Consider the following 13,775-nt stretch of genomic DNA (forward strand, 5'->3'; position numbering starts at 1 on the left):
GTAAATGTAATTCACCATATTTTATAACAAATTCATCATAAAGTTCCTAAAATATTTCAAAAATCTAAAGTATAATCTCTCATTACCACTTAGACCCAACAGAGTGTGTAGATTCATCATCAACTTTTATCTAAACAGCACAGTCTGCATCCTGCTTGCAAAAGCGGGGGGGGGGGGGGAACAGAAACAGTGTATTATAAATATTAATTACATGACATTTGGAGCACTTCTTAGTGATTAAAGCTTTGTTCTCTCCTAGCGCGTCTGCGAGAGCGGGGAGGGCTGGAGCGGCTGGCAGATCGCCTGCTGCTGGGAGATTCAAAAACAAGGCCCTGCAGCTCAGCCTCTCCAAGAAATTCTGGTTAATATGATTCTCTGTTCCTAATCTGCATTGATTCTGATGGGGAAGTCAATATTGTCTATTTGTGAGCCCAATCCGCATCATTGATTGGTATATCAGCTGCTAAACAAGCCTTGAAAATTTCAAACTTGTCCTGCTAAAGTGTATCCTTCCTCCTGATGTACTGACTAATGACAGCTGATTGGATTGCTGCTCTTCGCCAATCATGGCACTCACACTGTGCAAATTGTTTCAAGGTAGCGTACATGGAGTAATAGCTTTTAAGAATGCCACTAAAAAAGCTTTTATAAAGTTTCTTATGAGGAGAATTATAGACTTGGCTTTGATGATTCAATTTCTCAATGCTTGGCACATGCACGCACACACGCACAATTCACAGCACAAGGTCATCGTCCTCCGCCAAGGCGAAGGAACAAGCAGAGGAAGAAGGTGGCCAGCGCGGCAAAAGGAGCCTCAGCCACAGCTCCGCAGTGGCCGCCGCCTACGTCTCCTTCCTCAATAAACTCTTTGGACAGGTCAGTGGAATAACACTTAACTAATTTTACACACGTGGATATATGTATATATGTAAGTGTGCTCAGAGAAATTCAATTAATTTAGTAAACCTTTGATCCAAACTAGCTGTTGCAACCAAAAATAATCAAGAATTTAACCCTTAAAGCAAATTTCTGTAAAAATCTGCAGTGGGTGGACTCACTGAGAAAATATGATGGACTCCCACCTCCCTTCCCCCTCCTCCTCCTCCTCCTCCTCCCTACCTGCTCAACCCCACACCTGCCTCAACAAGACAGCTGACTGACAGCTTGTGTAGCGATTCCCCTTGTGGTAAATGTTGGTCTTTTCTGGGTTTCAAATGTTTTCCCCACATCAGATTCCATCAGCAGGAGGCGCTACAGAAGCATAATTTATGGAGACACATTTTCAGAAAATGCTACAAAAAAAACACACTGCTACACACACTGTAAGGCTGAGTGACAGCAGCCTAAATGGGTCACTGCATCTGCACAGGGACTTTTCAGAATAGTTAGAAAAACTTTTATGAACATAGTGCCACTCAAAGAACACATCTTTCCAGCAGCTCAGTCCGCTCCACAAGGTGGCGCAACCCACACCACCAACCAAGCTTGGCCCTCAGTATAACTTTCCCTCAAACTCAAACGTAAATCCATTACCTTGTTTTTGAGACATAATGCAAACAGGCAGACAAAGTATAACAAACAAACCCTGCTTGGCAGAGATAAGAGCAGTGTGAGGATGTTTGAGGGATTTGTGGATTTGTGGTTCAGACACTTTATTGACTTTATTGAGTTAATTACTGGTTGCAGTGAACAATATATAAAGATTTATGATCTGTTTGCACAGTGGTAACAACTGGTGCTGAATAAATCAAACAGTGTCAAAAATAGAAATGGGAATTCAATATTGAGTCCACCTATATTTGTTCAGACATGACTCAGCTGAACACTGATGTGGAATGTATCCCATCCTCTATATCTAAAAAATATATACTCCCCAGAAAGTCACTCCAGCAAGTCCACTTCACCTATAATGACGCGAGCTTCCTCCCGTTATTACTTTGCAGTGTTCAGGCTCCACACAGCTACAGGCTATCACAGGAAATCACAACTGGAAATGAGATATTTTGATTTGTTTAAAGCTTATGTGACAACTCTCTAGCAGGGCAGAGGAAGCAAAACACTGCTGCCAACACACTTTATTACCTAATTGTACTTTACACATTTAGCAATAAAATTATATCGCCCTTATGTCTAAGTTCAGACATATGAGCAGAGTTATGACCTCATGCTAACTTTAGCCAACTAAGCTAATGTCACCTTACAGACGGATCTGCTAGGTGATGATGTGCATTAGCAATTATTGTCACTATTCCTCATCAATACTTTCTGTTTTACTGCCAATACTACTACATCATGTGTTGAGTAGCCACAATCTTGTCTCAGAAGGATCAAGACTTTCAGAAAGCCCCGTTTTCCCTCTAACAAACATGACGTGTTCATGCGCCCTGTTATTGTAAAAGAAAATATCTATAAAACTACCTACATTGTTCCAGAACCCTCTCCTCTCTCTTTGTTTATTCCAGTAACTGTTAAGCAACAAAGATACTACTTTGTGTAGCGCTAGGACAGACATCTACTTTAAAAATCTTTGAATAATCCTTGTTCAAAATACAAAGTACAAAATTACAATTTGGAGTATTCTGTTTTTTTTAGGACAAACTAGCTTTAACACAAAATAACCAAATGAGGCTAGCATCACGGCGCATCTACTACACATAATGCTATCAACCGAACAGAAAACTCTGGTCAGCCTCAAGGCCAAATAATACTTTGTGCATCCGTGGGTCTGCCAGGGTCTATGGAATGTATTTCATCATCTCCTGGTCAGTTAATGCAGACTGGGGCATAAAAAGGACATCTGTCTGTGTGGTTGACATCCACAAAGGTTGCCTTTTTGATTCTAGTGTGATTATGTTAAATGTACACACCACAAAATGTGAATATGGAGCAGCAAATCAGCGTTCACTGTCCACGATGCGTCCACTGAATACCTACATCATCTTGGATGTACATTTCACAGTATATTCAAGTATTTAGTGTTGCACGCCATGAGTGCTTGTGGAGCAGATGAGCAGATCCAGGATGTTAATGAGTCTCACTTAAAAACTCTGTTATGCAACTTAATCTCAAGGACACATGCAAATAACCACAGACATAACTGACGGCAAAGGCAAAGTAATTTCAACGATTCATTATTCTACTCTTCACTAAATCTAAGAAGCTAAAACTTTCTAACTGCAAGGTCACGCTTATTTAAGCACAAAACTAGCAATGCACCTGAATTAAGACCTGAGACGGGAGACTTTGAATATTCTCACCACATAAGAAAAAGAAGAGCAACTTCTTCGTCTGGCTGCAGTGAATTCCTGGATCTTGCAGAGAAGGATTGTATGGCATATAGTGTACATTTATTCCTATATTGTTATAATTATGATTATGAAAGAGGTAACCGATCCTTTTAATCCTGGATCCTTTTGAGACCTTATTACAAAGAAGAGCCACAGGCTTTTCTATAAATGCCTTCATCAAAGGAGGAGGATTTAAATGATAACAGTAAAATCTATGCCAAAGGGACTTGTGTGCCTGTGAACGTTTTAATTATGTTTTATAACAAGATTTCATAACTAGTGGGAATGTTTCAGAGCAGTTTATGAAAATCAAAAGTGTTGTAAAACAGGCCCTCAATCCTTTACTTGTAACTCCACCTGCCGTGACAGAACGGCCTTACTCATCCCTGCCTTGATTCTAGACTGGCATTGGGGTCTGCGTCACATTTACTGTCTACACGGTTGTTTTGGCTGTGGCCCTAGACAGGAGCCGTCCTCCAGCGTTCCTAATCCCTGCCATTAATAACCCCTTTAGCTCGGTTTAGCTGTCAGCCCTCATTACATCCAATGGGAGAGGGAGACAGGAGAGACAAATGGCTTGAGACAAACAATTGATGTGTTTATATGTCACATAAGTAGATGGCAGCCAGGGAGGACCGATGGATGTGAAGCAAAATGAATTGTACTCTTCGATGGGCGTGAACATTTATGACCTGCATGTGTAAATAGCGGTTTTTGGAAATTTCCATCTGAGAACTGTGTGCGTGTGTACGTTTGTATGTATTCATATGCGTCATGCTTACAAAGCACTGGGCTGCTCGGTGGGCCATGTGAAGGCAGACAGAATGAAATTAACTGTTAATGGGCTCGGCTGACTGATGAATTGAGAGTCTGCCTAGCATGCTGTCTAATCCTTTCAAGACGAGAAAAATCCAATTAATGTGTTGACCTTGCTATCTAAATATGCCCTTGTAGGCTGAAGTATCCTTTGCATGGTAAACAGCAGTGTACCTCAGAGAATCACAGAAGAATCATGAACGTTTTAATATTTGCAGCATTGCATCGCACCAATATGAAATGAGCCATGATGTAATTGCATTTTGCCATAACATTTGTGTCTCGACCCCGTTGGCACTATTGTACAGTGAATAATTGTTTGAACTCCTGCCATGGGTAGCAGCTTCCAAATCAGCTATGGCAGCCGCTCCTTTACCTGAAGCTATTGTGCACTTGAACAGGATGACCTTGTATGATTTATGTATTAGCCACCCAGAGTGCCAACTCATATTAGGAGGAAAATATGGCTCTTCTTTGAGCATTCCACTTTCATTGCTGTGATTTGGCTTTTAATGCTCCTTCTATTCCAAATGCTAAAACGAATGCTTTAAGAAAGAGGGCTCGCATGTTCAGCTCATCAAAGTAAAGGTTAATGCACTGGAGAGAATACTCACATCCCACACTGAATTTAAGTAGCAAAACATTACTCAAACGCTTGATCAAAGCATATACAGACATTTACTTTAACATCCACTTTGTGCAACGTGTGAAACAAACTGAAAAGACAGGGCTAGAAAATGCTCTCACTCCAAACTTGGTATAAAATAATTTTGTCGTTGAAACAACTTCTTCAATTGCAGGTTATCTCAAATTTACATAGTTAAAAATGAGAGATTAGGAGTTGAAGTAAACGTTCGAAATATAAAATTTGCAGCCTAAGTCAGATTGATCTCATGGCAGCCTCCTGATGATGTTTGAACATTTTTAGTTAACAATTTGGGAAGATAATGGGCCAATTCTGAATTCTCCTGGTGTTAAGCAAGGATAATTAAGTTGCATTTCCCTTTGTTGCCTGGATTGAAAAGCAGTCACTCTGGGCAGAATGAAGTAATGATGCCAAGTTGCGTACTCACCTGTAGATCTGTGATGGGATGAAGGGGGCGGATGATGGAGAAGACTCCTAGAGTTTCAAATTTGACCTGAATCAAGCCAGTTTGTATCTCAATTGAAGAGAAGCAGCATGGAAGGATCATGTTGAGATTTGGATCAAACTTAGATCAATTTCTCTCTCTGGAATTTGCAGTCTTATCAAGTGGATTGGATGGACCCTGTTGAAACAAGGTTGAAAGATCACACACTGAATGAAGATATCATGGTTAGATCACACTCCTCTCTCAAAGTCACACTCCCTCCCTCTCCCAGTCAGACTGTATTGGTCTCACTCCCAGCATGGAGGGACCAAGTTGAAACACACTCACCGATATCACTCCCCCTCACTGGCCCTCACTAACTAACTTCTCTTCTCTTTCTTCTGTATTGGTCTTAGGCAGCAGTCTTTTAAGGCAGTTTGTTGAGAAATGACATGGCATCTCGCCCGTAAGAGTGATTGAGGGGCTAATGTTTATCATCTCCTAGGTAATGTGTTTCTCAGACTTATGGTAAATGTTATTATTTTCAAAATGATTGCATGACTTGCCAGACTTGAGAACCACGGCTATAAAACATAAACAACATACAGTACACCGCACATATGCTGTAATTATATATTCTACAGAGCCTCAGTACGTTTTGCATACTGCATGAAAGACATAAAAAGCCTTCCGCTTCTGCATCCTTGACATATGCCAGCAACAATCGGAGCTTTTATTCACTGACAGAATGTGTCAGGCTTATTTCTTTGAACTCAGTTTTCCTCGGGCTTATGGCCTCTTTGTGCACAGTGATATCATCATATGTCAGATTGTGCTGCTCTGTACCAGAATGATTGATTTTGTGTGTAACTTGTCTCCCCTGCAGATACGATAATGTATCTGTGGATGAATTGCCAGTTGTTAGCGAGTCCTTGAGCCCAGATGTTGAAGGCAGACATGGCTTAAACATGGAGTCTTGCCATAGATATCATTTCACAGGATGCGATGACTCATTTCAATTCAGTATGAGATTAGATAGATATTATTCTAGTAGTGATATGATTATATAGTGCCATGCACATAATGTAAGTGTTTCAACATCGACATTATGTTTATGTTGGCATGTGATGTGTCATAACCTTAGTGTTGTAAGGTTCTGTCTGCACTCTGGGCTGTTTTGAAATACAGGGCTTTAGATTTTGAATTATTTAAAAAATAGAAACTCATACATTTGAGAAAATGCAACATTAATCGCAGAAGAAAGCATCCATCACTGTCTAGGTTTATGTGCTTAACTCATTATTGACCAAAATGCCATTTAGAACCTGTGAACCTCTCATGCTGAAGTCACATTGTCTCATTGCATTTTCATTTTTTTAATATGAAACATTACAAATCCATGGGAAGCCTTTTAAAGATGATTTCCAATTGCATTTCTTGTGAGGTTTTAGTTCAGCACTCCTACTGATGATTTTTTTTTCTTTATGCAAGTGCAATGAAAGCAATGCTATTTTAAGCTCTACACTTAAATCCTTCAGCAATCCATTATACTTATTGCCTCCATGTCAAGTTTTTCTTCTCAACTTTGGAGAAGAAATTAACTGACATAAGGAAGGGGGCGTTGAGCAACTGTCAAAACAGAAACAAGAGCGATGGTGAATATTTCAGACAGTATGCTAAATGCAAGTGCTGCATCGTTGTTTATGCATCTGCGTGTGAGTTCACATGTACCTCTGTGTCTTTGTGACAGTGCGGACGGAGTGTGTGGGTGTGTGTTTGTATGCAAACAGAAGTACACTTGGCTCATGCTCCAGCTCCCTTGCTGTCAGGATGCTGCAGATGTATTGTGTGTGCATGTGCGTGTGCGTGCATTTGTGTGTGTGCGTGTGTGTGCGTGTGACTGTGTGTAGGAGTGTGGTGCGGTATTGTATCATTTTGCAAATTAGAAAGACATGTTGCCGGGTGAAATCCCATTAGAGTTTGCTGCCAGCATGCAGCAGTGTTGACATGATATGCATGTTATCCTAATTTGGTAGTCAAAAACAGATTATCTCTGGGGTATTTCTCAGGAGAATTCTTCTTTAATGCAGACCTTATTTTACCACCCATCTTCATATGCTCTCTCTCTCTCCCTCTCTCTCCCTCTCTCCCTCCCCCTCTCCCTCATAGGAGAGGGACCTGATGCCAGCAGAATTGGATGGTAAGGACTTATTGGTGTAGTTGCCTTAATGGAATATGATAAATGACATTACTTTATCAATCTTATTGATAATCTTTACTGCTAACCTTGCTCTCATCTTGATTAGAGTGATACATCGAAAGTGTATCAGCTTTGCTCTTTAATATGTTAATATGATTAATACTGACTGTGATGAATATTGTGACACAAAACTACAAAATTACACACAGTAACAAGTAATACAATACAAGATGTGTATTCTTCAGTTGAAGTCAAGGTTTAAGGATAACAACTATGTTTAAGGTGTTAGTATCAGTCTCACTGTATGTGTGTGTGTATGTGCCTGTCAGAGCTGCAGGGGGCCTTTAAGGAATTTGACTACGATGCAGATGGCTTCATCCATTACAAAGACCTAGCAGACTGCATGAGGACTATGGGCTACATGCCGACAGAGATGGAGCTCATTGAGATCATCCAGCAAGTCAAGATGAGATGTGTGTATTTGTGCATCCAAGTCGTGAGACTGCAGCTTTTGTTTCCTCCTCATTGGTCATAGCGTGTGTGAATGTGTATGTGTTTACTTGGCATCAGACCATTCTTTATGGTCTAGGTCAGCGGTTCTTAAACTGTGATATGCTGCTACTTGAAGTGCCCCTTGCTGGTATGTCAGAAGATGGGAAATGTTTGCACCATGAAAACACTTTCCAGTGACTCTCAGAGTTGCTGAGTTGTTGCTGAGGAAGCACTTACTGTACGTGTTTTGATTCGGTTCAGCTAGATGGAAACCACTGATGAAGATGAGGATGTGTTTATTTTTCAATGTATGTGTGAATGATCCAGTATTAATCTTTATGTGGTTTGTGTTAAACCTTCAGGTGAATGTAAAAGTAGCCAGAACACCGGAGGAATTTACTCACAAGTGTAACACAGAATTGAGCCAACAACTAAACCAACACAGATAATGAGCTAAATATTGGATTTTGGGACAACACAGTAAATATTTACTGACAAACACTTACATCATGTTGTAAACTGGTTCTCCATTCAAACCCTCAGGGAGCAGAGAAGCTAGATTCCTGTCGTATTAACTAGTTAACTGCCTTCAGCTGGTGTCTCAAGTGTTATTGATGACCTGGTTAGAATGAAAACCCACTCTGGATCAACCTGGATGGAGAGCCTGGATTGAGAGCCGCAACTGTAAAGCAGCAACCTGAAGTGCCCTTAGCAGATGTTCACCATTGCAAATAGCCGACTATTAATATAACAGAAGACAATTAGCCTTTCGACTCGGCAAACCCTTAGCCTTGGCCTCATCCCTGCGAATTTATGTTGTATGGACGGCCATGTTTCAGCTGACAAAACCTTAAACTCAAGTCAATATGCCAAGACTTCCCAAGATACCACAGATGTCACGCTGAATATAAATGCACAGTGATGCATGTGACTTTGAGAGCTTTTCATTTCATACAATGGTGCAGTAAATGTATAAGAACAAGCATGATAGAGCAGCAATGAGCCGCCAAATTAACAGAAATATATACATGATATACAAGATATGTAATTTAAGTAGAATATGAACAGCAGATCTTATATTTTATGTTCCAAACCATGATTTATGAACTATTTCTCTGCCCACTCCTCTAGTCTGACCCATAAGGCAGCACCGACATTTTTAGATGTAGCAGAATCCCCATAGAGCCATTTACCGGTGTGAGATTCCGTATTCTGGTATAATGAGTAGAATCGGCATCATCAATTAAATAAAATCCCAAGACCTCTGTGGGACATTTCCACTTACTGATTACTTAAGATCGACCCACTTACTGCACAGGAAATTCATCAATGCAACAACAGGCATCCCCCTAGACTTCACTTCCACAAAGGCAAAACGAGTCAGCCCAAAAGAAAAACATCTCACTTTTAGGGCAAATCAGAAAATATGATATTTCCAAAAACCTTTTTCCAACACAAACATGTATTATTAAATGCCAAGAATGGGCTTGTGTCCATGCCTCCTTTAGCTGCTGCTGTAAGAAGTGGTTGACAGATTCCGCCATTAGTGTCAGGATTCAGCAGTATGCTCGCAGTGCAAGCAGAGTTTGACATAGTTTGATTCTCAGCCTCAACATCCATGTGACTCAGAGCACATATTCAAATTTAGAACCACAGCTTGACTGCATTATTCATTATATGCTTTATTGAAGTAGACTTTCACATCCACCAGTGTCTACAGTTGCTAATAGAAAAAGACTAGACTTATTGGGCCTAAACTCATGAAAGTATGCTGTATCCGTCTGTTAATTATTACAGTGGTGATCAAACAAAAATATGTATTGTTCTGGCTGGGATGAAAGAGGACAAATGAACACTGTTGTTGTTGTCTTGTTGTGTGCGTGTGCGTGTGCGTGTGCGTGTGTGTGTGTGTGTGTGTGTGTGTGTGTGTGTTCCACTGCAGGGGGCGGTCACGTAGACTTTGAAGATTTTTGTGATCTAATGGGTCCGAGGATGGTCGCTGAGACCGCTAATATGGTCGGGCTGAAGGAGCTCCGCTGTGCCTTCAACCAGGTGAGGCAACAGAGCCAAACGTGTAAACAAGTGAATGCAGTGAATTTGGGAAGATCATAAGATTTTGTCTCTTCAGTAATTGGACAAATCCTTCTTATTTTGGCTCATTTCCGGCAGAAAAAAGGCTTTCAAAGAATTATTCACTCCAGCGTGATCTCGCTATAGACGTGTTCGGGATAAGGATCTGTATTTGGTGGACCGAAATATATTTTCAGACAGGGGTCACACACTGTGTGTGAAGTCCCAAATAGGGACAGAAACTTTCAACTTCCACCATCATGTAGCGAGATGATAGCGACTCACTGAGGTGGAAACAATTTTGACACGTGCATCTTCTATGGTTATGGATCTAGACGTAGATAATGGCTGCAATATGTGATTGATCTTTACGTCACAGGCCAAGTATGCTATCAAATTGCAGTCTTAACACTTGATTATTCAGTAATTAATCATTGGGTATTCAGACAGTGATATTTTCTCTGTCTTTGTGATCAATGAATGGGACTATATCCAGAATATCTGCCATTACGTAAAATTGATTTTCTCAGATAGCTCATTAACTATTGATGATAGAGATTGTGGTTTATCAAGGTCAGGGAGCCAAGGAGGACGAGGTAATAACTTATTCAATTTCATAATACAGCCACAGAGCCCTGGAAGACCTATAAGCCTTGGCAGAGGTATGCATTCCAACGTTGAGCCTTCCTACAGTTTCTAATTCAAATCAACATCTCTCCGGATTTTCTACAAATGAATGCCAGTATCTTAGACCACGACAGCATAAAGCAAATCAGATTTCATTGACATATATATTTGCTTCTTTTGGTTGGCTGTTAAGTGTGCAAGAGTTCATTTTAAGAGAGCACTAAGACTGTGACTCCTACTCTCAAACAAACAGCAAATCCATTCAGAGCAGTCCATGTACTTTTGGAGAACGATTGTGTTAGATGCAGTGCAGTGCACAAAGCGTCATACTCCACTGAAAACAACATCACTTCTGCAACTCTATCACCCCCCACACAGACAGACACACAGACACACACACACACACACACACACACACACACACAAAAAATGAATTTCCATCTCATCTAACCTCTGCCTCATGCTCACTTCTTCCTCCCCTCCGCACCAACACCCCATGAGTCATCCTTATCTGAAGACTATGAAGCTGTTTTCTAAGACGTCTTGGTTGTACCTCGTGTACCAATGTGAAAATCTCATTTGATAATTACATATCTCTAAACATCTCTATCTTTGAACTCCTTTGTCTGTACCCTTTAATTCTATTTCCGTCTTTCCCCCCACCTCTGCTCGCTCATCATTCTCATTAGCCCAGACTTGTGCATTGTTGGTCTTTGTCCTCTCTGTCACCTCTAGTCTTGTTTGCCTTTGTTCTGTTTATTTGTCGCTCTTTAATCACTTCTTCCCTCTCATGTCTCCACTATGGTGCCCCCCCCCTGCTCTTGTCCCTGTCCCCACCTCTTTGCTCTTCACCATCCCTACGCGTTGCAGTTTGACTGTGATCGTGATGGGAAGATCACATTGGATGAGCTGAAGGAGGGCATGAAGACCCTCTTAGGGGAGAAGCTGAAGAAAGGCGAGCTGGAGGAGATCCTTAGCGACATTGATCTCAACAAAGATGGCAACATTGACTTTGACGGTGAGGGGTTAGACACTGAGGCTAAACGTTTTAGTCAAGGTGTGACAGGACACAATTCAGAAGAAGGAATTAGAAGCCGGGAGACAAATGAGTGGGAGGTGTACAGAGGTGAGGACGAGTTAGAAAGAGGAGTGGACCTGAGAAAGGATGAGTAGGTCATAAAGAAAAGGAGAGGTCATAAAATCTAGCCGGAAATGGGAAGATGAAGGAGAGAGAGGGTGAAAATGAGTTAAAAATGAGGATGGAAAGACGAGAAGGAGGGGTGGTAAGTCAAGGTGGCATGGTTGAATGGGCCAATCCAATCTAATCAGCAGTGCATTAAGACAATCAATACACATGCACGTACACCTGTCACATGTTACACACAAAGAGCACACACAGATGGACAGCCCAAGGACTTTGCAGAAATTGCATTACCATGTGTAACCGCACAGGGAAATAAACAATACAACAGCTACACACACACAACAGGAAACACTCTACACACATATCACACCTAGGTACCATCAACATCACATGCATGCATAGTGGTATGAGCCTGTTTGTCTTGTCTCAGCGCTTCAATCAGTTATTCAGTCACAATTATTGGGAACATATGAGTAGGCGTGTCAGTCTCAGAAGGGATCAATAAGCAGGCGCTCCTCATTATCATCAATTAGCCCCTGGGGCATCTTTTGAGTGCATCCATCCAGTTTAGTTACGCGGGCAGAATGCCCAACACAGCACCTGGTTCACAGCATCACAGGGAGACATATTCCAGAGATAGGTCAAATATCCGGATGGCTAAGATGGAATTGCTGTTTCGCTTGGTTTACAAATTGTTCGGGAAAGTGGTTGGAGTTACCCGAAAACACAGTATTAACAGTTTAATCTACAGTTAAGCCTTCAATCCTAAATCGATCAATAGATTCACGCCTCCAATCAGTAGTCTTTCAGAACATCTTGGCAAAATGGAAGTCATGATTGATTGGGTGGACTTAATGAAACCGGCCACAAGCGATCTGCACTTTGCTTTGATTGACACAATGCATCAATACTTCTTCTGATAGACTAGTAGAAGCATGTTAAGGTACAGCAAGGCCAAGCCAAGGCAACTGGAGATCACACTGGCTATTGATCAAAGTAAGCATCAACACAACAGGCTGTGTGTGTTATTTTAGACATGCTGTTCACATAAACACCATGCATAATATCATGTGGCACAGTTGTTAGGACTGGACTTGATCCCGGTCTAGAAAAAAATGGCTTTTTATCTTTCCTAAGCAACAATGAATGACAATGAAATGTTCCTATCTTTTCTTTCACATATCAACCCCTCACCTTTTCCATTTTTCATTAACGTTTTGTCATTACATCACACTGTGTGCTATATAGGTTTCCAATGCCGCTCAGTGCGAGCTGATAATGGTGCGGTTGCATCTGATGCCGTCTCTTTTATATTAGACTATCATTAGTCCTTATCCGTGGATCTGCAGCTGTCTCTCTGTCTCCCTCTGCAGAATTTGTTATGATGCTTTCTGCACCATGACCTCTGATGGAAGACGATGAAGCATGCACTTCTGGATTATGGGCTATTACTCATCGCCACCGTCCTCTTCTCTGTTTTTGCAATAAATCTCCTGGGACATTATGTGATTTAAGGATCTATACAAAAAGAAGCAAGTGTAAGATATCCGTTTATATTTTCACAATAAAATTTGAACATGAGAAAGTGCAAAGTGTATTGGGTGAGTTATGACAACATACATGTGGTACCAGTGCTGTACTATCGCCCCCTAGTGGTTGAACCCCATACAGGAGGATTTACTGCTTCAAAGTAAAGCTGGTTGACAGTTTTCCACAACAGAAAACCAAATCCTCAAACTACGTTCACGAAATCCCCCTGGCAAAATGTTGAACACTCAACTGCAAAACACTCACCACAAAACCAATTGATCTGTGTTCAAAATCAGACAATGCTTCCATATCAAACACACAGACTGATCACCACATCACACATCACCACATAATTCCTGACCTTTTTGGATCATAATACATCCCTGCATTCAGAAAGTTCTCCTGCTTCTCCAGTTTAATCCCTTTTCAGATAGGACAAGGAGTTTCTGCTTGAGTGCCAGGTGTTTTCTCTCACACTGACTCAGCTCTCTCTGCTTAATTGGCTGCACCTGTTGTTTGTAAACAATCGGCAACATCAA

At 41.1% G+C, this 13,775-nt stretch overlaps 1 protein-coding gene across 1 annotated transcript; it reads left to right on the forward strand.

Moving 5' to 3' along the window:
- The first annotated feature begins 702 nt into the window (after window positions 1-702).
- On the forward strand, window positions 703-13,108 carry cabp4 (calcium binding protein 4). The gene is made up of 6 exons (XM_076145715.1): window positions 703-876; window positions 7,343-7,373; window positions 7,703-7,846; window positions 9,808-9,917; window positions 11,433-11,580; window positions 13,080-13,108. Exons 1-6 carry the CDS (start codon window positions 703-705, stop codon window positions 13,106-13,108), a joined length of 636 nt encoding a protein of 211 aa, XP_076001830.1.
- The last annotated feature ends 667 nt before the right edge of the window (window positions 13,109-13,775 follow it).

The sequence above is a fragment of the Genypterus blacodes genome, unplaced genomic scaffold (assembly GCF_046128005.1).
Source record: "Genypterus blacodes isolate CSIRO-AG114 ecotype Tasmania unplaced genomic scaffold, CSIRO-AGI_Gbla_v1 ptg000030l_1, whole genome shotgun sequence".
Lineage (NCBI taxonomy): Eukaryota > Metazoa > Chordata > Actinopteri > Ophidiiformes > Ophidiidae > Genypterus > Genypterus blacodes.

Excerpts from the sequence above, each read along its gene's own strand:
- cabp4 (XM_076145715.1), top strand. The coding sequence starts at position 703 with ATGCTTGGCACATGCACGCACACACGCACAATTCACAGCACAAGGTCA. Across the intron at positions 7,374-7,702 it reads GATGCCAGCAGAATTGGATG|AGCTGCAGGGGGCCTTTAAG; the intron begins GTAAGGACTTAT and ends TGTGCCTGTCAG. Across the intron at positions 9,918-11,432 it reads TCCGCTGTGCCTTCAACCAG|TTTGACTGTGATCGTGATGG; the intron begins GTGAGGCAACAG and ends TACGCGTTGCAG.